The sequence below is a fragment of the Pongo abelii genome, chromosome 4 (assembly GCF_028885655.2).
Source record: "Pongo abelii isolate AG06213 chromosome 4, NHGRI_mPonAbe1-v2.0_pri, whole genome shotgun sequence".
In the NCBI taxonomy this organism is placed as follows: domain Eukaryota; kingdom Metazoa; phylum Chordata; class Mammalia; order Primates; family Hominidae; genus Pongo; species Pongo abelii.
In genome coordinates this window covers 95948238-95971782 of record NC_071989.2, presented here as the reverse complement: position 1 = coordinate 95971782, position 23545 = coordinate 95948238, and the positions used below count along the sequence as shown (strand labels likewise).

At 35.4% G+C, this 23545-nt stretch overlaps 1 protein-coding gene across 8 annotated transcripts in view; it reads left to right on the top strand.

The window, feature by feature from the left end:
* Positions 1–23545, top strand: part of TMEM161B (transmembrane protein 161B) — an 80977-nt gene that overhangs the window by 35328 nt on the left and 22104 nt on the right. For 4 of the 8 annotated variants that reach the window (XM_063724178.1, XM_054555728.2, XM_009240884.3 and 1 more), the window contains exons 3-5: positions 4972–5055; positions 7568–7665; positions 12731–12887. In XM_063724178.1, coding sequence (XP_063580248.1) covers positions 4972–5055; positions 7568–7665; positions 12731–12887 — 339 coding nt within the window. Of the gene's footprint in view, positions 1–4971; positions 5056–7567; positions 7666–11678; positions 11766–12730; positions 12888–23545 lie in introns of those variants that run through there. The other 4 variants (XM_054555729.2, XM_054555731.2, XM_024247324.3 and 1 more) reach the window with 4 other exon arrangements.

Here is a 23545-nt window from a genome sequence, read left to right as displayed (position 1 = left end):
GATCTGTTCCCTTCTTACCTCTTCAGCCCCCTCTTATGTTTCTCCTTGAAGCTCTTGCCTCATTGCCTTTTAGTTACTGTAATGTCCTATGTTCTTTCATGCCTCTGTGCTTTTGGACTTGGTGTTCTCTGCCTGGAATGCTCTTCCTCTGTTTTCTCATTCTTTAGGTTGCTGGTTAAATGTCTCAGAGAAGTTTTTCCTCACCTAATATCTAAGGCTGTCTCACATTTTCACCACTTGTTTCATTCTTTCATGTGGTATTATAATTTATTTTTCACTGTTTAATTGGTTAAATTTTACCCCAACTGGAATGTAACCATCAAAAAGGCAAAGGCTTTGGCTTTAATTGGTTGTGATTATAACTCCTCTGCCTAGCACAGTATCTGAATACAGAAGGTTCTCCCTAAGTGACTGATAAATGAATGAATGGGTAGGTGAGTAACAGACTAGAAGTGACCCTAAAAGTATCGAGCATCCTTAGATTCCAACTTTGAACAATAATTCTCACTAATAAAGATAGCCCTGAGTTATCCCATGGGAAATATAATAAATCTAAGCCATTTTAGAGAAATGAGTTTACAAAATAAGATTTAACAAACATGAGTATATTTAAAAAGAAAATGTGTCTTAAGGCTGGGCGCGGTGGCTCACGCCTGTAATCGCAGCACTTTGGGAAGCCAAGGCGGGCAGATCACGAGGTCAGAAGGTGGAGACCATCCTGGCTAACATGGTGAAACCCCATTTCTACTAAAAAATACAAAAAATTAGCCAGGCGCGGTGGCAGGCGCTAGTAGTCCCAGCTACTCGGGAGGCTGAGGCAGGAGAATGACATGAACCCGGGAGGCAGAGCTTGCAGTAAGCCAAGATCGTGCCACCGCACTCCAGCCTGGGCGACAGAGTGAGACTCCGTCTCAGAAAAAAAAATAAGAAAATGTGTCTTAAAATATTTCATTACTATAGGGCTCTAAATAAAACCTAATTTTTCTTATACTGAGAGTTCTTTCACTAATTATTATTTCTCAAAGCTGAACAACTAATTTTAGTCTTTATACGTGAGTTATTCTGGATCATGTTCTTTTATATGAGTTATTTCTTATAAGTGTTCTTCTAAATGTTATGCACTTGTCTTCATTATTTGTGGATTTTGTTTTGTGATTTGCCTACTTGCTAAAATTTATTTGTAATTCCAAAATCAGTGCTTTTATGGTCATTAATGGACATAGACAGGGACGAAAAATTTGAGTGGTCCATACGTGCATGTTCCTGGTTGAGGTCTAACAAGGCAACAGTCTGCCTTATTGTTTCGGCTGTCATACTGTAAACAAATCTCTTTTTTATGATCTGTTTAGGGCCACTTTTTTTACAGTTTTGCTTTTCATTGGTGACCTTGCTGTCTAAAATGGCCCCCAAGCATAGTGCTGAAGGTAGTGTCTAGTATTCCTAAGCACAAGAAGACTGCCTTATGGAAAAAAATTGCTGGAATGACACACAGAACTCAAAAAAAATGCTATACTTAATGATTACTGGTATTAGGTAAGCTTTGCTCAGGGATGAGTTATGCTTTTGGCTGTGAATTCAATGTTAGTGAATCAATGATATATATTAAATAAAATATCTTTAAACAGAAACACACATAAAACAAGCTTGGGTATTGATCAGTTTATGAAAATATTATGACCAGAGGCTCGCAGGAACCTAACCCTGTATTTCCCCTAGGAGCAATGGTTCAGTGTTCGTGGCAACTTTATAAAATAACGTAACTACCGTGAATAACGAGAATCAATTCTGTAAGTTAAAATTCTGGACTTAAGTATAAATTCAGGAAGTGCCTCCTTACCTGTTTATTGTAATTTAGGTTGGGATATATATATTTTTTTATCTTAAATTCATTAGGCAAAGAACTGAATTCCTTTTGGTTCAGTTACTCTTTTTGAGCACTTGCTATATGCCAGTAACTGTACTAGCTTTGAAGTATACAAAAAGCAAGAAAGCCATGAAATCTTTTCTCCAAGAATCTTTCACTTAGGGTAACATTCCATTTTAATCCAACTTATCTGAAACCAACTGGGTATGCTGCACTTGTATTCTGACAATAATTACCTGGAGTTAGTACAGACCCCACAGGTTAAAGGCGAAGTTCTCCGTAAGACTGTCCCTACTTCAGATACCAGTTTCAAGTTTTCAGAGTACCCAGGCCACCTGCACTTCTCACTTATTAATAGGCTACAAATTTGAGGATTCCCATGATCCCCTCAGATCCAGTAATCTACTAGAATGATTCATAGTACTTAGGAAACTGCTTTATGTATTATTACAGTTTTATTTAAAGGAAGCGCATAGGGTAAGTTCTGGGAAAGAGCAGAGTTTCCATGCCTTTCGCTCTGGAGTCTGAGGATTTCACCCTCTGGGCACATCAGTGTGTTAACCAACAGGAAATTTCTCTGAGCTTTGAACTCCAGAGTTTTTTTGAGTTTCATTATATAGGTACAATTTTAAGTCATTGATACAAAATTGATTTCAGTGGTCCAACTCAATTTCCAGGCCCCTCCCATCGCTGGAGGTCAAGTTTCTGAAAGTCCTGACCCTCTAATCATGTGCTTGGTGTTTCTGATAATCAGCTCCATCCTGCAGCTATCTGGGGCCCACCTTGACCTACCTCATTAGCGTAACAAAAATACTTCTACACTCTTGTTTTTATAAAGACTTTTAAAACTCTGGGCCAAGAACTGGGGACAAAGAGCAGATATATTTTTTATTATACCACAAGAAGACTGCTTGTAAACAATAAGAGATAAATTAAGAGTTTGCCAAGTAGGGGCATAGGTGTTTACAAGGAGAGAAGAATATATGCAAAAAGCACCAAGGGATGAAAGAATTTGTGAGGAAGAAAATGTCAGTTAGTCAAGCCAGAAAGTGTCACTTTCAAATGGGAATGGTTGAAGGTGAATCTAGAGAAGTAGGCATTGGTCAGATCATGAAAGGCTGTAGAAGCAAGAGACAATGCATGACCCCCATACACATGTGGGCCTTGAAATATGTGTTTTAATGGGAATTTTCAAGTATCCAAGGAGTAGATAGAATTATGAATTCCTGTGTACTCATCACAATTAATAGCTGGTGGCCAAACTTGTTTCATCTGTACTTCCCCCAGCATACATTTCAGTGTATATATTAAAAATAATGAGATTTTTAAAAATTACCACAATCTCATTATCATACCTTAAATTTTTTAATATCATCAAATATTCAGTCAGTACTCAGATTGCCAATTCTACAGTTGTTGCGGTTTTTTTGTTTGTTTGTTTTGTTTTGTTTTTGAGATAGGGTCTTACTTTGTTGCCCAGGGTGGAATGCAGGGGCACAATGATGGCTCATTACAGCCTTGACTTCTCAGGCTCAAGCAGTCCTCCCACCTCACCCTCTCCCCCGACCACAGGTGCATGCCACCAGGCCTGGCTAGTTTTTAAATTTTTTATAGAGGTAGGGTCTCACTGTGTTGCCCAGGTTGGTCTCAAACTCCTGGCTTCAGACAATCTTGCAGCCTTCTGAAGTTCTGGGATTACTGGTATGAGCCACCATGCCTGGCCTGCAGTGTTTTTAAAACAGCACATCAAAGAGACTGTGCACCATGGCTCATGCTTGTAATCCCAGCATTTTGGAAAGCTGAGGAGGGAGGATCCTTTGAAGCCAGGAGTTCAAGACTATCCTGGGCAACCAAGTGAGCCCCTGTCTCTATTTTGAGGACGGAAGGAACAGCAATTGGGAAATTTCAAATTTAAAAAATCTAGATTTTTGTAATTGAAGAATTGGGGGGTCTAGCATACTAGATCTGCATTTCTTCCTTTATAATAATAGGGCCTTTGTCAAAGTTTTTGCCTAGCTGCCTTATTCATTGTTTTTCCCTGTGAGGAGCCTTGGAAATGATTTAAACAGGCATGGGTCTTGATAAGATTTGTATTATGGAAAAAAAAAGTAAAGGTGGTCTGCCTTTCTGTAAGATAAAAAACAAAACCAATAACTAGAGGTAAGCTTAGATGCATTTGATGAGTAATGTGTCCACAGGAAGGCAGGGAGGATACCAGTGAGAGAATTTTGCAGTAGTTAGATGTTCAGAGGAAGATACACTGAACTAAGGTCTGAACTAAGGTCTCTGCAGTAGGGCAGAGTTTAGAATTTTAAGAGTTGAGAAACGGAATTAATAATAATATGTGTAGAGGGCACATTGAAAATAAGATATGAATATCAAATTTAAGTGATTTGTAGATAGTTGGGATGACTAGGCAAGCCATGAAATTTAGGATGAGCCACTTGGTACTTGGGAGGGAATAATTGATTAATTTGGATCGTGAGTATTTCTTCACTTCAGATTAAAGTATTTTGACTGTGGTAGAGAGGAATACAACCAGTTGTTGGCCCCTTACCTGAGGAAGATTAGATATAGCTAAAAGTGAAGTGTTTTGTAATACAATGATTTTCTGTAATTATTCTACCACAAAGTTTGAGAATTCTCAAACTAAATTAAAAAAGGGAAAGAAAGGAAAGACTACCTGTAAATGTGAGAATTCATTCAAACAACTCTCTTTTTAAGATAACTCTCAATTCCTTCAAATGAGGGATTAGTAGAGAATTAATGTGCTCCTGCCCACTTGGCTACAGACTTCACTTTATTTACTTTTAATAATAAGCCTGTATAATCTTAATATGTGTTAATACATTGTCATTTGTAAGAAATATACATACAAATGGCATTGTAGGACCTGGCATCTAGTAAGTGGTTGGTAAGTGTCTGCTGGATGTTTATCTAAACCCTTTTAAAGTTTAAGAGGTAGTATTTGTTTCAGATTACAGTTTTCACCTGATATTTCTCGACAGTGTCTTCACAAATATGAAACTTAATAAATATTTATAGGATAAAGAATAATTCTGGTGATTTTAAGTGCTTTATTTAAAAGGATTTTTTTTTTTGCTTAGTTTGAGGTGGTATCAACATCCTACAGAAGAAGAATTAAGAATTCTTGCAGGGAAACAGCAAAAAGGGAAAACCAAAAAAGATAGGTAAGTTATATTGAGCTTGTAAAGTGATAAATATTTAACACAATTTATATAAATACATTTTTGTGCTTTGATTAAAGAAACGTACCAATTATATTGTAAGTAGTTGATAAATTTGAGATCAAAACCCATGAAAATCTAATCTGTAGTAATATATACACACAAAATAGAGATCATTTTACTCAAGAACTTTATTCTTTGTTTAAATCATGAAAACAATATAGCCATCATACTAAAGAAAATGTAGTTGGGGGTTGATTGGGGAGAGACTTATAACCCATATCTTTATCCTACAACTCATTAAAGATGTCAGTTGATTTGGGTTATTTTCCAGTTTTTGCTGCTACTGTGTATTGTGGCATTGGGGAAATTAACCTGCTCTTGGCCTCAGTTTCCTGATTTTAAAATTAAAAGGGATGGACAATATAACTGTATAGGTCCCATCAGCTCCTGAATGTTCTTTTCATGTTTAAAGTTTATGAAGAGAACTGCCTACTAATTAACTTCACAGAACAGACCATAATAGCCTCATCTGTGAGTTGGACAGAGTAAACAAAACAATGTTTTGAATAATCCTTCCAGCTTTAAAATTTTATATCTCTATTTAAATAGAATTCTTAGGGAAAGTGTATGTTAATTACCTCTCTGAATGGACCGTAGTTTTCTCAACTGGGGATCCAGGAGGACTTCTTAGGTCCCCTGTGACTCTGAAATCATGATTGATTGACAACAAATTATAACCATATTTCTCATGTATATCATAAAAATGCTAACCTAGCCTAATACATTTATAGAAGCTAAAAAATAATTAAACATTAATGATTATTTGGCATCAAATTGGAAATTTGAAAAGACTGTCTTTTTTGATCTTACTACCATCCTTTTTCACTTATCATTACAAATATACCTGGAAGCTCATTGGACTATTAATAGTAAACCTTCCTTCTTTTTATTCCAGTAGTTAAGTTCTTTAATAAAATAGTCCTGCCTAACATTATAGTTTCCAGAGCACTTTTATACCTAGTTCTACTTAATCCACAAAACAACCGTGTTAGCTAATAATGTAATTGACACTTTACTAGTGAGAAACTAGGATCAGAGATGTTAAATGAGTTGCCCAAGTTTACATAACTGGTAAGGTTACATACTGGTAACCAGGATTTGAATCTAGGTTAGTTTTTAGTTTCTGTTTCTTTTTAACTATTCCACTTCCACCTATTTATAGCTACCATGTTCAACATTTGGAAAATTTAGTTACGTAGAAAGAGTCTCACTCTGTCACTCAGGCCGAAGTGCAGTGGCACAATTCTGGCTCACTGCGGCTTCAACCTCCTTAGGCTCAAATGATCTTCCCACCTCAGCCTCCCGAGTAGCTGGGACCAGATGCATGCAACACCATGCCCAGCTAGTTTAAAAAAAAAAAAAATTTGTAGAGACAGGGTCTCCCGGCGTTACCCAGGCTGGTCTCTCCTGAGATTAAGCAATCCTCCCGCCTCAATCTTCCTGGCCTCTCAAAGTGTTGGAATTACAGGTGAGCCACTACATCTGGCCTGAATCCTTATTATAATGCCTTGTAATTAATAATTCTGTTCTGCAGTAATTTTTAATAGGTTGAACATGCCTTATAGTTACAAAAAGATACATTAACATTGCTGCCTTGTTCCTAGTAACAAGAATTATTGTTTGGTTTATTAACGTGAAATTATTTTTTATTGAGGCTTTCCAGTTTTTTATTCAAGGATAAATGCAAAGTTGTTTTTCAGTATTGAAATTAATACTATTAAAACTTAGTTGAAGCTGGCCATGGGGGTGTGTACCTGTAGTCCCAGCTACCCAGAGGCTGAAGCAGGAAAATTGTTTGAGCCCAGGAATTTCAGTCCAGCCTGGGCAACTGTGTAAAGAAATACATAAATTAATAAATTGAAACCTTAGTTTATTCCTTTCTATATGTTTGTCTTTGAAAATTAAATTTGGGAATCATACAGATACACCGGAAGAATTTGTTTTCCTTCATCTGTGATTTTTAGTAAAAACTATTCCGAGTTAGTCTTTCATGTTCCTGAATTTCTCATACACATAAATCTTTCTTCAACTCTGACTTGCATATGGTTCCGGGTCTGTTTATATGTATGTATGTGTGTGTGTTTATACACATCACTTCAAGGAGAAGTACACTTTGTCTTCATTTGCATTTACTCTTGTGCCTAAAGAGAAAAGAGAATAGGAGAAATGGGTGTGAAATGCTAAGCTAGAAAAAAAAAGATTTTGTTGCAGTAACTAATTTAGGTAATTATTTCCCTGGTAATCTGTATATTCACATGATAATTTACATTCAAATTTTATAGTACCCTTTTAAAAACTACCTTTGAGTACTTTACCTCCTTATTGATGAAATATTAGAAATTCTGCCTTTTCACTGTGGAATTTAAAACTTCATCTGTAATTAGTTTGAAACAAGCACTTGGATAACAGTGTAGGTAACTTGTTTTTTGTGTCACTTGTCTGATTTTTATAGGAAATATAATGGTCACATTGAAAGTAAGCCATTAACCATTCCAAAGGATATTGACCTTCATCTAGAAACAAAGTCAGTTACAGAAGTGGATACTTTAGGTAAGGGAAATCTTGGTAAAATGTTCTATAAATCTCAGTCTTATATTATAGTAGTGAAAGTACTTTCATTTTCATCAAGTCCATTATACAGAATATGGAATCTTTCTAAGAACTTAGAAGCTCAAATGACTTCATTTGAATTAAATTTATTTTTTTGTTCACCTAACTTGTATTATTTTTCCTGTTTTCGGAAGAGGCTAACTTACACAAGTTTATTACGCAGTTTCTGTTTGTTAGATTGAGCTCACAGTCAATTTTTATTATCTAGAATTCTAGACTTCCTTTTACTGTTTATTTCAGTCTGCCCTTTTCTAATGTGGCTTGCAAAACTGCATTTGAAATGTCCGGCCTTGAGCAGCCCAGGGGTTGGGGTGCCTACTTTTATGCAGTTGAAAAATTGAGTATGACTTTTTACCCGCCATAACCTAACTACTAATAGCCTACTGCTAACCAGAAGACTTAACAATAACATAAAAAATCAACACATATTTTGGCTGGGTGCGGTGGCTCACGTCTGTAATCCCAGCACTTTGGGAGGCCAAGGCGGGCGGATCATGAGGTCAGGAGATCGAGACCATCCTGGCTAAGATGGTGAAACCCCGCCTCTACTAAAAATACAAAAAATTAGCCAGGCCTGCTGGCGGGTGCCTGTAGTCCCAGCTACTCAGGAAGCTGAGGCAGGAGAATGACGTGAACCCGGGAGGCGGAGGTTGCAGTGAGCTGAGATCGCGCCACTGCACTTCAGCCTGGGCGACAGAGCGAGACTCCATCTCAAAAAAAAAAAAAAAAAATCAACACATATTTTTTGTGTTGTGTGTGTTATATACTGTGTTATAACAATAAAGTAAGCTAGAGAAAAGAAAATGTTATTAAGAAAATCACAAGGGAGAAAGAATATATTTCCTATTAAGTGGAAGTGGATCATCATAAAAGTCTTCAACACTGTGATATTCACTTTCAGTAGGCTGAGGAGGAGAAGGAAGAAGAGGGGTTGGTCTTGCTGGTCAGGGGTGGCAGAGGTGGAAGAGAATCTGCATATAAGTAGACATGCACAGTTCAAACTGTATTGTTCAAGGGTCAGCTGCATTTCTATTGAATTACCCATATTTAGAGTAATTCAATTTTATTCTCACATATAGTAGAAAGGAAAATGGTTTTAGAATAATGAACTGGATTAGAAATCAGAAAAATTTACTTATTCAGGATTTACTTTCATCCATTTCTTATTTCCAAATAGGTCATTTAGTTTTCCTCCTATATATTATAGAAATGTAGTATCTCAATTTTTGTAATTATATAATGACAATGATTCAAGTTTAAAATAATATTAATATGAAATTATTTGAATCCTAGAAGGGAAAGGCATCTAAGTTGATATAATTTAAAACACTGGTTTTTAAACTTGGGGATATATCAAAACCACTTGATGAGTTCTTTGAAATAGATTCCCTACTCCCATCCTTGAAGATTCAGTACATCTAGAGTAGGTTTTGGGAATTTGTATTTTTAAAAGTGCTCCAAGTGATTTTGATTTTTGAGTAGGTTTGAGAACCACTGGTTTATGTGATAAATGAAATGATGCGTGTTTTTAAAAAATAATTTTGATAATGTCATATAAGGTGTCATTATGTAATTTGACCCTTCTTGGGTTAAGTCATACCACCATCAAAAAATCTTAAGAGGTCTAGCATCTCAAGTAGGATTATTTTGTGATACAAGGTGGCTTCGAAATACGTGAAAGTTTATTATTACATCTGTAAATGTTATATGTATATGTAAAGCATGTCCTAGAACTAAAAAATATCAGTGAAGAACAATATAAATCACTTGTCTAATATCATTTAGACTGTTTTTTTTTTTTTTTTTGAGACGGAGTCTTGCTCTGTCACCCAGGCTGGAGTGCAGTGGTGCTATCTTGGCTCACTGCAAGCTCTACCTCCCAGGTTCACGCCATTCTCCTGCCTCAGCCTCCTGAGTAGCTAGGACTACAGGCACCCACCACCACGCCTGGCTAATTTTTTTGTATTTTTCAGTGGAGACGGGGTTTCACCATGTTAGCCAGGATGGTCTCGATCTCCTGACCTTGTGATCTGCCCACCTTGGCCTCCCAAAGTGCTGGGATTACAGGCGTGAGCCACTGCATCTGGCCCATTTAGACTTTTAAGACTGGTTATGTCTTCCTCTTTTTTCTTTTTAACTATTTTACATTCAACATTTAAAACATTTAAAGGCACTTTGACTTTTTGATTAGTAGTTGTCACATTTGTTTCACTACTCCTATATGTGCTTACTTGTATAAAATGTTCATAAATGTGTATAAATACAAGAATATATAAACATTCTTCCTGATTTTTAGTAGTTTTGACATTTTTACTAATAATGTTTATTGAATAATTTGTCAGCTAATTAATAAGATCTTAAAATTATTGAGTATCAGACATTGTTATAATATTTTACTTGTATTACCCCATCCGCACAATTCTGAAGTGGGTAACTGTTACCAGTTTTTTTTTGTTTTTTTTTTCTTAACTCATTAGAAAGAAGAGTTCAATAACATGGACCAGGGTTACACACTGAATGTGGTACAGCCACTCAGTGAGAACTAGGCTATTTCAATGAACTAAAAAAAAAAAAAAAAAAAATGAATTTAGGGTATTGTAGCTTTAGCATGTAGTTTATGGAGCATTTGGTTTCACTTTTAGGATTTTGAGAACTAGTTGCAAATGATACTCGTTTATCAATTGGTCATGTAATATCAAGAGCATTTCCAGTTAACCAGAATAGCAGGGAGATGTTCATATATGTTTATAAGTTTTTGTAGTCATTTGTGAATGCATGTTTTGTATGTGTGATTAGGTGAAAGTACAGGGTTTTCTGTCTTAACTTCTTTTGATTTCAATATTTTGTTAAAAGGCATATATATAATTGTATTATTGATTACACAAGGAATATAATACTTGAGTTAAATAGCCAAGAATATATATAATTTGTACTTTCATGGAATGTATATATTATTGATGTCCCAATAATTATCATGAAAGTCTATCTTAATTTGTATTATCTATTATAAGAACCTCTTAAAGAACATTAGAACTTTTGAATGTCACTTCACTGTTTGCTATAAGTGAATTCCATGGAGGAAGTCCGTATGAGTATGGGTAGGTTTGGAGAATTAGGATGCTTACTTCAATTATTGATAATAAAATTGAAAACCTTAAATGGATTTTGGTCTATCCTTTCCATCCACTTCCCTGACCTCCTTCCAGATAGAAAGCTCAGTATGGGTGATTTTTTTTTCTTAGCAGGGGGAAGGGATTGAGGGTAAACATCCTGTAACCACATCAGGATCTTTCAGGCTTATGTTCAGAAGCTGTAGGTCAATCACAATAGAAAACCTAAAGCAGGGCTGGGGGCAGTGGCTCATGTCTGTAATCCCACCTCTTTTGGAGGCTGAGGCAGGAGGATGGCTTGAGCCCAGGAGTTTGAGACCAGCCTGGGCAATATAGTGAAACCACGTCTGTACAAAAAATAAAAAAATTACCCGAGTGTGGTGGTGTGCATCTGTAGTCCCAGTTACTAGGAAAGCTGAAGTGGGAAGATTGAGCCTGAGAAGCTGAGGCTGCAGTGAGCTATGATCGCACCACTGCACTCTCAGAAAACCTAAAGCAGTTAACCTAAAAGTTAAAGTACGTTGAAGCAGATTAAGAGTGTTAAAATAACTTGATGCAAATTTAAAAATTAATCATAAAAGGATTTTGGATTATTAAAATGTTATGATCATCTTATAGAAATGGTATAAAATTTGGTTAGTTTGTTTTGATACTACTTTTAATAGGTCTTACTGTATGTGATATTTTCAAAATACTTTTTGTATAAGGATATCGTATCTTCAAGTGTAACTGTATTATATTTTATGACTAAAAATTGTCCAAAGCAATGCAGATCATTTTATTATGTGCCATAAGAACATCTGAATTGATGGTTATGTACATGATTTACTTCCACATTTTTAGGAGGCCTTCTAAAAAATGATGTTGATGTTTTGGACTACACTCTGGTAGAAGTAAACCAGAATACCTATGCCAACTGAGATGCAAAGGGTGATGGAATTATATTTACTTTCAAAGAATGTTAATTTCAATGTAAACTCTTAAGAATGGAATAGTTTGTTGAAGGGGTATGGTTTTATGGAAAATCAACAGACATTTTATAAACTTTTTTGCAGAGCAAAATAGGGTATAAGAGGTATATTTAGTTTATTATTTTATTTTTCTTGAGATGGAGTCTCACTCTGTCACTCAGGTTGGAGTGTCATGGTGTGAACTCAGCTCACTGCAACCTCCGCCTCCCAGGTTCAAGCTATTCTCCTGCCTTGGCCTCCCAAGTAGCTGGGACTACAGGCACCTGCCACAATGCCCGGCTAATTTTTGTATTTTTAGTAGAAGCGGGGTTTCGCCATGTTGGCCAGGCTAGTCTCGAACTCCTGACCTCAGGTGATCCGCCCGCCTTGGCTTCCCAAAGTGCTGGGATTACAGGCGTGAGCCACTGCATCCAGCCTTGTTTATTATTTTAATCTGTAGTATCTCACAGAATTACTAGTTTACAATTAGTACAGCCAATAATTATAACATAAAGTTAAACTCTTACTTCACAAAAGTGAACAGTGTAACTAAATTGTTGTGTTCCCGACTAAGTTGTTTTCTGAAGTTAAGGTATCATAGCTAGATATTTAAAAGAAAACACTAATAATTTCTGTAAAAAGTAGCTAATCAGTTAAGACAATACCAGTAAATTTGCAATCGTACTTTACCAACAACTTAAATAACTTTTGGTAATCTTTTAACGTTTATTTTAATTTGTGAGGTATTAAAATTTAGTTTGGGATGCTAACTTCCTCAGTCTATTTCCTGCATTTTTAGATTCATATATTTGTAAATCTTATATTGCAAATGAACAAATAAAGTCTAGCATATTTTAATTATAAATAAATCCTCATAAGTTATTTATGAAAATTTAAGTGAAACTTTTTTTTTTGATCTTTTTTTTTTTTTTTTTTTTTTTGCAGCATTGCATTACTTTCCAGAATACCAGTGGCTGGTGGATTTCACAGTGGCTGCTACAGTTGTGTATCTAGTAACTGAAGTCTACTACAGTTTTATGAAGCCTACACAGGAAATGAATATCAGCTTAGTCTGGTGCCTGCTTGTTTTGTCTTTTGCAATGTATCCTTCAAAACATCATTAATAATAATTTATTTTGCAGATAACACCATTAGATCTCATCTCTGATTTGAGAAAGCTTTGATGTCATTAGATGACTTTTCTTTATTGAAATCTTTTTTATGTAATTGAAAATATTTTTCAAAGTAATAGAGGTAAATAATTTAAAAAGCTAAATATAAGAAAAATGCCAGTGCCCTGCTTTTTCTTATCCAAGTCTAATGTCACAGATACAGCCACGTTCACCTCTTTTAGGCATTTCTTTTGGGAACTCCTTCCTTGTGTTTAAATATTTTGTGATAATGGTACTATTTATATATTATTGCACCTTTCTCCCTCTTCCCTTTTCTTCCCTTCTTTCATTCTCCCAAAATAGTTAGAGATAACATTTTATTAAATTTATAGTCACTTTTACCATGTTGTGCCTATGAAAATATTATTTACAGCCAGGCATTATAGTGTATTATTACCTTCCTTAAATAATTTTTTATTTTTGTAATTGTGGAAACTATAAACTTCCACAGAATTGGTAGAACCTCAATAGTTCAGATACTTCATTTCTGTTTTTTTTTTTTTTCCCATGGAAATATCCTCCTGGAGCCCTCAGTTTTCTAAACTTCCAGCATAGCTAATATCCTGTGACTTTCTTCACTGTCTTCCAAGAATTCCCTCTACCCCTGTCTGGGTCTCATGATTTCCTCTTCCTTGGTTTATTCTTTTTTTTTTTGCAGAGTACATTCTCCTATGGTGTCCTTAGAAAGGGTGCTAAATTGTTTTTTGAAATCTTGCTTGCCTGGAATTATCTTTATTTTTTCCCTCATACTTGATAGATAGGTTGGCTCAGTAGAAAATTCTAAGAAAGAAATAGGTTTTCCTCAGAATTTTGAAGTCTCTTGAGAAATTGGATATCCTTTTGCTTTTCATATATACCTATCTTTGCCTTGTACATACACCCTCTGGAAGCTTTTTTCTTTTTATTCTTCTGGTTTCTGACGTTTTATCATTGTGCTAAGTTCTAGATTTACCCTTTAAAACTCATGTCTTTTACTACTGGGAGATTTTTTTGTTTTCTTATTTTTATTAAAATTATATATGTTCCCTACTCTTTTCTCTATTTCCATCTCTCCAGAGGCAACTTCTTCTTGCTCTTCTCTGTTTCATGCTTACTTTTATATTTCCATGTACTTTCAAGGCCATTCCTTGATTTTAGTTTTAAGCTTTAACTATTGCCATTTCACTTTGGAAATAAGGATTAAGCACATATCTTTGGGCTGCCAGTTAACCACTGATCATTTTCTATTCATTTCATCTTCCACATATAGTGATGTCATGTTTTTAGAACAGTATTCAGTGTTTATGTTATGATCATGTAAACACCATTCACAGATGAATACTTGCCTTAATATATTCAGAAGTATCAAGTAATATGTCAATTTCATCTTGAGTAGAGTTCTTCTCCTGGAACCCTCAGATAAGCTCCAGTCTAGATTGGTTGACCTTCCCACCTGATGTGCACCTATGCCCCTAGTATCACTCATTATCATCTTCTTAGAGATTCTCTTTGCATCTCCCTCAAATTGGAGCTCTTTTTAAAGATATTCTATGTCTGCCTCCTACTTGGTTTACTTTCTGATTTTGGTGGAGCATATTCTTCAGTATCATCTTCAAAAAGGTTGCATGGGAACTACATTTTTTGTGACCTTGCGCTTTTGAAAATATTTTAAATTTACCCTAAGAATTAATTTTTCCTTTGGCTGAGAATAGAATTCCAGGCCAAAAATTATGTTTTTGTCTTTGAAGTTCCATTCGTACTCTTAAGAACTGCAGCTGCCAATCCAATTTCTGATTTATTTTCTTTTTCTTTTGAGACAGGGTCTCACTCTGTTGCCTAGGCTGGAGTGCAGTAGTGCAATCACATCTCTCTTTATTTTTTGTAGAGACAGGGTCTCCCCAGCTTGCCCAGGCTGGTGTCAACTCCTGGCCTCAAGGCTTCTCCTGCCTTGGCCTTCCAGAGTGCTGAGATTGCAGGTGTGAGCCATTGTGCCCAGCCATCTGATTTTTTTTAAAATTCTGTTTTTTTCTCTGTGTTATCGTTACCATCTTTTTTTAGCTAGCCACCTAGTGTGTTGAAATTTTATGATGATGTGCCTTATTTAGGGTCTGTTTTCATCGCCTGTGTTGGGACTTTACAAGTCTGTGAACTCATGTTCTTGAGTTCTAGAAAATTGTTTTGAATTATTTTATTCGTGTCTACAGCCATACCACTCTGGACACACGCAATCTCATCTAAATTATTTTATTGGTGATTTTTCTCTTCTCTATTTTCTCTTTCTGGAATGCTTATTATTCAGATATTCGATCTCCTAGACTGGTTTCCCAGGAATGTCATCCTCTTTCTTGCATGCATATGTTTATGTTTATATTTTTATATTATTTGGTTTTCTGGGAAATTTTCTTAAGTTTCTTAACCTTTTATTGAGTTTATTATTTTGAATTTCTGATATAATTTTTAATTTTCACAACCTCTTCTGTTCATCTGCCCCTTTGATGGAATTCTGCTCGTTTTATGATTACATTATCTTCCCGTGTCTATTTAAGATATTAATGATAGATTTTGTTAAGGTTTTTTTTTTTCTGCCTAGTATCTTTTTACTCTGAGTTGCTTTTGTTTGGTTGCTGTCTTTCACATCAAAGGCTTTTCTTAGAGAGCTCTAGTGATTGGTGTTTGCCTGTCCGTAATTAAGTGTGAGACATTAAAAAGCTGAATGGAAGCTCTGAGCACATGGTGAGGTAAGTTGCTGAATCATATGGGTAGGCCAGAGATTATCTTTTTAGCCTCTCCAAAGCATAAATCTCCATACTTGCTTCAGATGTGGGCAGACTGAACTGGTTACTTTTAAAAAGTACTAATTTCATTAGTACTTATTTTTAATACCTCCTATTATTACCCCCCACCACCCCCTCGCCCACTGCTGCCACCACCACCACACACAGATTCAGTAACCAGCACTTTCACCCTAGTGTAGAGAGTTATTTGTCATCTAACCAATTCCTTATCCTTCTGGGGAGTTTTGCAGTAAAAAGTCAAATTTCTTCTCAGCGTCCAATTGAGCTTCCTCATTCTGTTGAGTCTGCTTTCTAGCTTCCACAATTTTATTGCTTTTTCTCTTACTTCATTTATGTTCCTTAAAGCCAGATTCCTTTACCATCATTTTGGTGGGATTTAGGAAGAGATAAAAAGTAACTGATTTGCTTAATCTGTCTTTAAAAAAATTTTTTTTAGAGACAGGGTCTTGCTCTGTTGCCCAGGCTGTAGTGCAGTGGTGTGATCATAGTTCACTGCAGCCTCTAACTCCTGAGCTCAAATGTTTCTCCCACCCCAGCCCTCCAAGTAGCTGAGAGTACAGGCATGTGCCAGCACAACTGGCTAGATCCGGGAAGTCTTAATAACTGCAGTACAGACTTCTAATCTTATTTTATCCATTCATCAACCCTGTATTTGAAGGTACCTCGTGTCTACAGCACTTTTCCCAAGTTTCTGATGAATGAATTGGCTTTCTTCTTACTGAGTTCCTTCCCTTGCAGATCAAGTATAGCAGAAAAAGCTGAAACCTAATTGCTTTTTTATCCACTTAACATCTTCCAAAATTTTGTTGCTTTCTTATTTATTTATTTATTTACTTACTTACTAATTGTTGTCTCTTTTTCTGTTATCTGTTCTTGAGGTTTTTTACTTTTTTATGTGCCTTAGTCAGATTGTGAGAATGAGCAGAGGAAATGCCTGTCTTACATCTTAATATTTAACCGGAGACTGTGGCACCATCTTTTAAACCTGTTAAGTGGATACCATTTAAAATATATGATATAATTTGACAGTTCATCACCAGGGTACTACCTTTCCGTTGCCTCTTTTGGATTGATTTAGGTATAGTTTAGACTAGAAGAGCCAGAACAAAGTCTTAAGAGTCAATATCCTCACAAAGTATGTAGTGTACTGGGTAGAAATACTAATCATGTGTGTCAGCTGAGAAACATCTTAGATATCCAGTGTTGCACTAACTCCAAGAGCAGATTTTAAATTCAAGCACATGAAATATTCCTTTTAAATTCTGTAGTATTAAATATGTGAAAATACCATTCAATCAGAATAAAGACCTATCCCTAGACATCAAGTCATATAAAACACATCAAAAATATTTTCCCGTGATAATTAGCATGAGCTGATTATATGTCATGTTACTTTTTTTATATTTCAGTGAGTTCTCATGTTCTCCAAAATATTGCCTTTTCTTTTTTTTCCCCAGAGACAAGGTCTCACTCTGTCGCCCAAGCTGTGGTGCAGTTGCACAGTCCTAACTCACCATATCCTTGAGCTCCTGGGCTCAAGTGATCCTCCTGTCTCAGCCTCCAGAGCAGCTAGGACTGCAGTTTCACCCAGCTAATTTTTAATTTTTATAGAGATGGGGTCTCACTATGTTGTCTAGGCTAGCCTTAAACTCCTGGCCTCAAGCCATCCTTCTGTCTCGGCCTCCCAAAACACTGGGATTACAGGCATGAGTCTCTGTGCCCTGCCAGTATTGCTTATTATTGAATATTCTTTTCCTTACTTTCTTCATGGTTTACACATATGTGGGAATGCATATACTTGATATGCAGTTTTATTTTAATGTGATTGAGCCCTTGATACATACCTACCAGAGAAATTAGAAAAATATACTTTTTAATAGCTATTCATATTGTTTATGTGAGTAAATTTTATCTTTCATTTTACTCTATAATGCCTAATAATGTGGGAGCAAAGGTCCCACACAGCCTTTAGCACTGAACTGACTTTGCTTCGTTTTAAGTAATCCATTCCTGAAAGGCATCAAACAGTAACATCTCTGCAGGAATCCTGTAGCTGGCTGGCTGTCTCCCTATCCCAGAGAGGACAGAAAGTTCTGAAGAGCTTACAGGCCAAGCTACTTTCTGCCAGCTTTGATTCTCCAAAAAGAGGGTGGGGAAGAAGGCAGTAAAATTGTGTGTATGCTTGGGTATGTGATTTTTTTGTTATTGTTCAAACCTGTATCATGTGATAAAGTTAACATCCAGTTTAACAACAGAGAGAAATAAGTTTACATCCTAGCTTTTATCTTTAGTTATAACATAACCTGTTTTTCCTTTCATACCTTATGATTGGAATATAGCAGAAGTAACCCGCCTGGCTTCTCTTTGTTTTCTTATTGTATGTGCCTACTTAGTAGTTAAACACGTGTCTGCACTGATTACACAGGACTATAGCTTTGCTTAATTCCATAGTCATACATACCTCAGTTAATTCAGAAATTCTCTGCAGTTGTTACTGATGAAATATTCTTTGTTAAAGTGGTCCCCAAATTAGACACATAAAACTTTAAAAATCAGTTCACTTAAAAGTAAGCAAAGTATTTAATTTCCATGGTCATTTTGTTTTCTTTCCCCCATCACTTATATGTGACATACATAAGACAGCAAATTATGCTTTCTACAGAATCTTAAAAGTTCTAAAAGCACAGGAATGACGTTTTAAAATTTGTGACACTAAAACCTTGAACCCTGAAACCTAGAACTGAGTCCTCTCTTGTCATCAGCTCTGCTTTCTGCTTCACCTGAGTTGTTCATGCATCTCAGCCATCACAGCTGCTTTCAATCTCACTCCTAAACCCAAACTAATTCTTAGCTCTACTCTTCTTTCTTTCTCATTTGTAATTCTAACCATCTTCTCTGACCAAGTCTGTGTGTTCCACTTCCATTTATGCCAAGTTACATGTTATGGGGAAGGAAAAAGGTAAAGAAACCCTTGCAATGAGGATGGAGTATTTCTAGTAAATGTCTTTCCTGTATGATGGCCCATGAAGTCTTAGAGTCGCTGTAGGAATGTGTACTGATTTTATGGATATGAAGTGTATCATTTTCGCTTATGAAAAAATGAAAAGTAAAAAGGTAAAAATGTTGCTTGCAAAGCCAGAGGTCCTTTGGTGGAAGTAAAACTTTAAAAAATGAAAATATTTTACAATGTATAGATTTTTTTTTCCCAAGAACCTTTCTTAGAAATAAGCTGTAGCACAGAGAGTAATACTGAGTCAATTATGTGAATTTAAGTGAGAAGAAAGCTATTCTACAAAGAGTGATAAAGCTTCTCAGTAGTCCTATTATATTTGGTTAAAGGCCTGGATCATTAGTCACATTTCCACAGTGCTTGTATTTTACAATGTGGAGGTTTAAGGTACAAAACCCTATTATGTATGTTTTCATGGCTATGTTAAAATTTTAATTTTCTTTCGTTGCCAGGCATACAAATTTTATACAAAGCTAAAAGCTGTGACTAGTTTAAGTTAAAATAAATTTTAAAGTTTTCTGGTTTAATATTCAGTTCTATATGTAGATTTGTATATTAAAAGTCTACAAATGTTGCTTTTGTTTGCTGTGGGAAATAGACAACTACAACAAACTAGTACAACTTAGTCACCATTTCTAAATTCCTTCAAAGGCTCTAACTTACTATGTTCTTTTATTTACAAAAATGTTCTGCTTTAGATTAATAAGGAAAAACAAAACATTAAACCCTGAAGTAAACTGCATAAGATTTCAGTTCTAGTGAGAAAAGGAATGAAACTCAGAGTTATTGAATCTGAGCCAAGGTACTTGTTTTATCTTGAAAATTTGTATATGTCATGTTATGTCAACGCTTGTTTGTTGTATGAACATGGAGATTTTTTTGTGACATTAATGCTGTCATATTACTCAGATTTCAAAACAAAAACCTAGAGTTAAATAGGGATTTGGGGTAATAGGACATTATTTCTGTTTATTAATTTATAATTGAGTCTGACTTTGCCCTTTTAGCTGAAAAGTGATTTTTTTTCTGAAACTAAAATTTTGTTCTGAAAATAAAAATTTTTCTGAAACTAAAAGATAGTTTTCTTTTGTATTTTAAATAAAGGTTGTATATTATGCTTTCAGAAATTTTTGGCTATTCTCTTCACAGTCTGGTTAGGCTGAGGCTGGCTGTGAGCTTTTTTTGTGGAATGGCGTTTTAAACACGCATGATAGTTTTTTGCTTATATCTAAGGGAATTTTAGGTTCTTTTTCTCTGTAATTAAAGTAATGGAACCTGCATATCTAAGAAAGTACGAAAAATATTTTAGTTTAAAATTATTTTTGTTAAAAAAATTTTTTTAACATTGGAAGATAGGATCAGATTATTTTTAAGACTTTTACTTAATAGGTCATTAGGATTAATGTACTTATTTTTAGTTTTCAGTGTATATCTGTAATAAGTTCTTGGTATAGTTTCTAGGTTTCTTTGCAATGTAGAATGTGAAGTATAATGTATTTTGAGTATTTTAGTTGCCTTTTCTTATGGAAAAACAGAGGTGGAAGATTTAATTATTTGAATAGAAAAACACTAGGGATTTTATTTAGTAGCAGCGGTCAGAAAAACAATAGAATCTTTTTTCACAGAATAGAAAAACTCAGTTTACATAAAAATCACTTAGTTGAGTGGAAATGTGTTCTATTTTAAAGAGATAATCATAAATTTGTGAAAGTTTTTTGAGAAATCTCTGTGTTTATCCCTTAGGATACTATTTATCATACTTGTGTATTAGCAACAAAATATTTCTTCTTGGAATATTGTCTATTTCTTCTCAAAAGAGCATTGATAAAATATCTTTGAATAATCTCAGGATGTTAGCGTATAAACAGCATTTTCTTAATTTGAGAATTGGGCCTTTAAAGTAGTTTATAAACTAAGTTGAAACATAATGGTACTTGTACTTTTTTTTTTTTTTTTTTTTTTTTTGAGATAATCTCACCCCATCGCCCAGGCTGGAGTGAAGTCGTGATCTTGGCTCGTTGCAGCCTCAGCCTCCTGGGTTCAAGTGATTCTTGTGCCTCAGCCACCTGAGTAGCTGGGACTATAGGCACATGCCACCAAGCCTGGCTAATTTTTTGTATTTTTGGTAGAGATGGTGTTTCACCATGTTGCCCAGGCTCGTCATGAATTCCTGAGCTCAGGCAATTTGCTTACCTCGACCTCACAAGGTGCTAGGATTACAGGTGTGAGCCACTGGACCCAGCCCATAATAGTACTTTTATAGGTATATGTTATTTAATTAAGTTGTTATTCTAAATCTGAGAGAAATTTGCCATTTTAGACCTAAAACTTGAATCTGTTCATCATTTGGAAGCTTATCTTCGCTTGAAGGTAAAAATATTTAAAATACTTCCTCCTGAGGAAATTGTCCTACTTGTCCTTGACTTTTCTTTCCTATTAGAATTTAGTGTCTTTCTTTCTTGATTTGTTGAAATGTTTTGGTGGCGCTTTCTGCTAAAGCATGAATATGGGGTAGGTAACTATTTTTAGACTTTGCAGTTTTGAAAGTATTTTAATTTTATACTCATTCTGTTGGCATTTGGTTGGTTATAGAATTCTAGGTTATCCATATTTTTCTTCATAATTTTGAAGGCATTGCTCCATTGTCCTCAACCTTGAAAATTGCTATTAAGAATTACTTATCATGGTGATATTTAATCTTTTGCATATACCTAGTTTTGCTTTATTTTTCTTCTGAGGAAACTTTTACAGTTGTCTCTTGATTTGTCTTGTTTCTGAAAGTTCATGCTCATGTACCTCATGAGGATCTTTTTTACTTCCTTGTGGTGCACTTTTGGTAGGCTCTTTAATTTGGAAACATCAAGTTTAGAAAATTTCTTTGATTATGTCTTTGAGAATTTCTTCCCTCTGTCCCTCCACTCCCATTTTCTTTTTCTGTCTCACTTTTGTTAGTCAGATATTGTATGTTCTGGATTAACCTCTCATCGGTTTTTGTCTTACTTTTTTTTTCCTTTTTTTGGATGGAGTTTTGTTCTGTTACCAGGCTGGCATGCAGTGGTGCGATCTCGGCTCACTGCAACCTCCATCTCCTGGATTCAAACAATTCTCCTTCCTCAGCCTCCCGAGTTAGCTGGGATTACAGGCGCCCGCCACCACGCCCAGCTAATTTTTGTATTTTCAGTAGAGACGGGATTTTGCCATGTTGGCCAGGCTGGTCTCGAACTCCTGACCTCAGGTGATCTGCCCACCTCAGCCTCCCAAAGTGCTGAGATTACAGGTGCGAGCCACCATGCCCGGCCTTGTCTTACTTTTCATTTTGTCTTTTTGTTCTGCTTGATGGAACTTTTGACTTTTTTTTTTTCTTATTTTTCCTGTCCTGTTTCTCGTTGATGTCTGACCATTCCTTTTTCATAGCATCCTGCTCTTATTTCAAAGATGCGTTCATCTTTGTCTAGCTTTATGAAATATACATATCCTATGTTTATAAATATCTCTAAATAAAAATATGTGTGTATCTGTTTCTGTATATATAGTTATATACCTAAACTTTATTCTGCTATGTCTGTCATCTCTTTTTTTCTTGAAGTTACTTTTTTTCTGTTGCCGATTTTAGCTCGTATTTTTTTTATAAGATATGATGCTCTAATACATCTTATTAGATATATTAGATACATCTAATAATAGTTGCCTAACTATGGCTTGCAGTATCTGGGTTGCAGCCTGTTTTTGTACAGCTCTTGAGCTAAGATGGCTTTTTAACATTGTTAAAGGATTAGGGGAACAAAGTACGCAGAAGAATATGCTACAGAGACTGCATATGGACCACAAAGCCTGAAGTATTTACTATCTGGTCTTTCATAGAAAATGTTTTCCGATTCCTTTTTTAATGTCTAAGGATTCCTTTGATTTTTAAGAGATGGCCTCTAAAAGCTGATTGGAAGCTCTGTATGTAATTAGGGCTTGGTTAGTTTCACTAAAGAATAGCTTGGTAATACTAAAACCAGCTTTATTTTAGGTAGCCCATAGTGTCATTGTTTATTGGTCGTTTCCTTGAGGCCTTTCAGTTTCTCTAGAGGAGAATCTCTTAATCTCCTGCCTGGAGTGTACAAACCTGCTACACATGTTTCCAAGGTGAGTACTACCTTTGAGTGTGTAGACTTTCACCTAATCATCCTGTTTTTGATGCAGTTGACTGAATCTAAACTCTTCTGTGCCTCAGGTTCAGTTTCTTCAGGGGCAAAAATCTTAGTCTTCTGCTGGAGTCATAGTGGTCTGGCTGCATAGAAAGGCAGAGTGGAGAGTTGTGAGTCTAGTTGCCACCTACATAGAAGTCAGTGCACAGCACATCACTGCCTGTATACTTCTTAATCTTGTACCTCTTAAAATAAATTATCATAGAATTTTAAACATTTAAACACAATCAGGAATGGTATCATTATCTGTTTGTATTGTATTGATCCATATGTTTTTGTATACATTCCCATATTTTTGGTATTACATGTTAAATATTTAATTCAGTTGTCTAGAAAACATTAAGTTGTTGCCGAGAACTAGGAAGACTTAATCTTTGATTTTCAAAACAGCCCTGTGAGGTTGTGGACTGGCGGCATTTTACAAATGAAGAAACTAAGACACAGAGAAATTAATTTTCAAGTGGAAGATCACATAGTTTAGTAAGAGTAGAACCAGGGTTAAGCCAGACACTCTAGGTCTAGAGAATGCTTTCTTACAACTTTGTCACACTATAGTTTAAGATAGTATATGATTACATGGCAAGTGAATTATATTAGTAAGTGATACAATA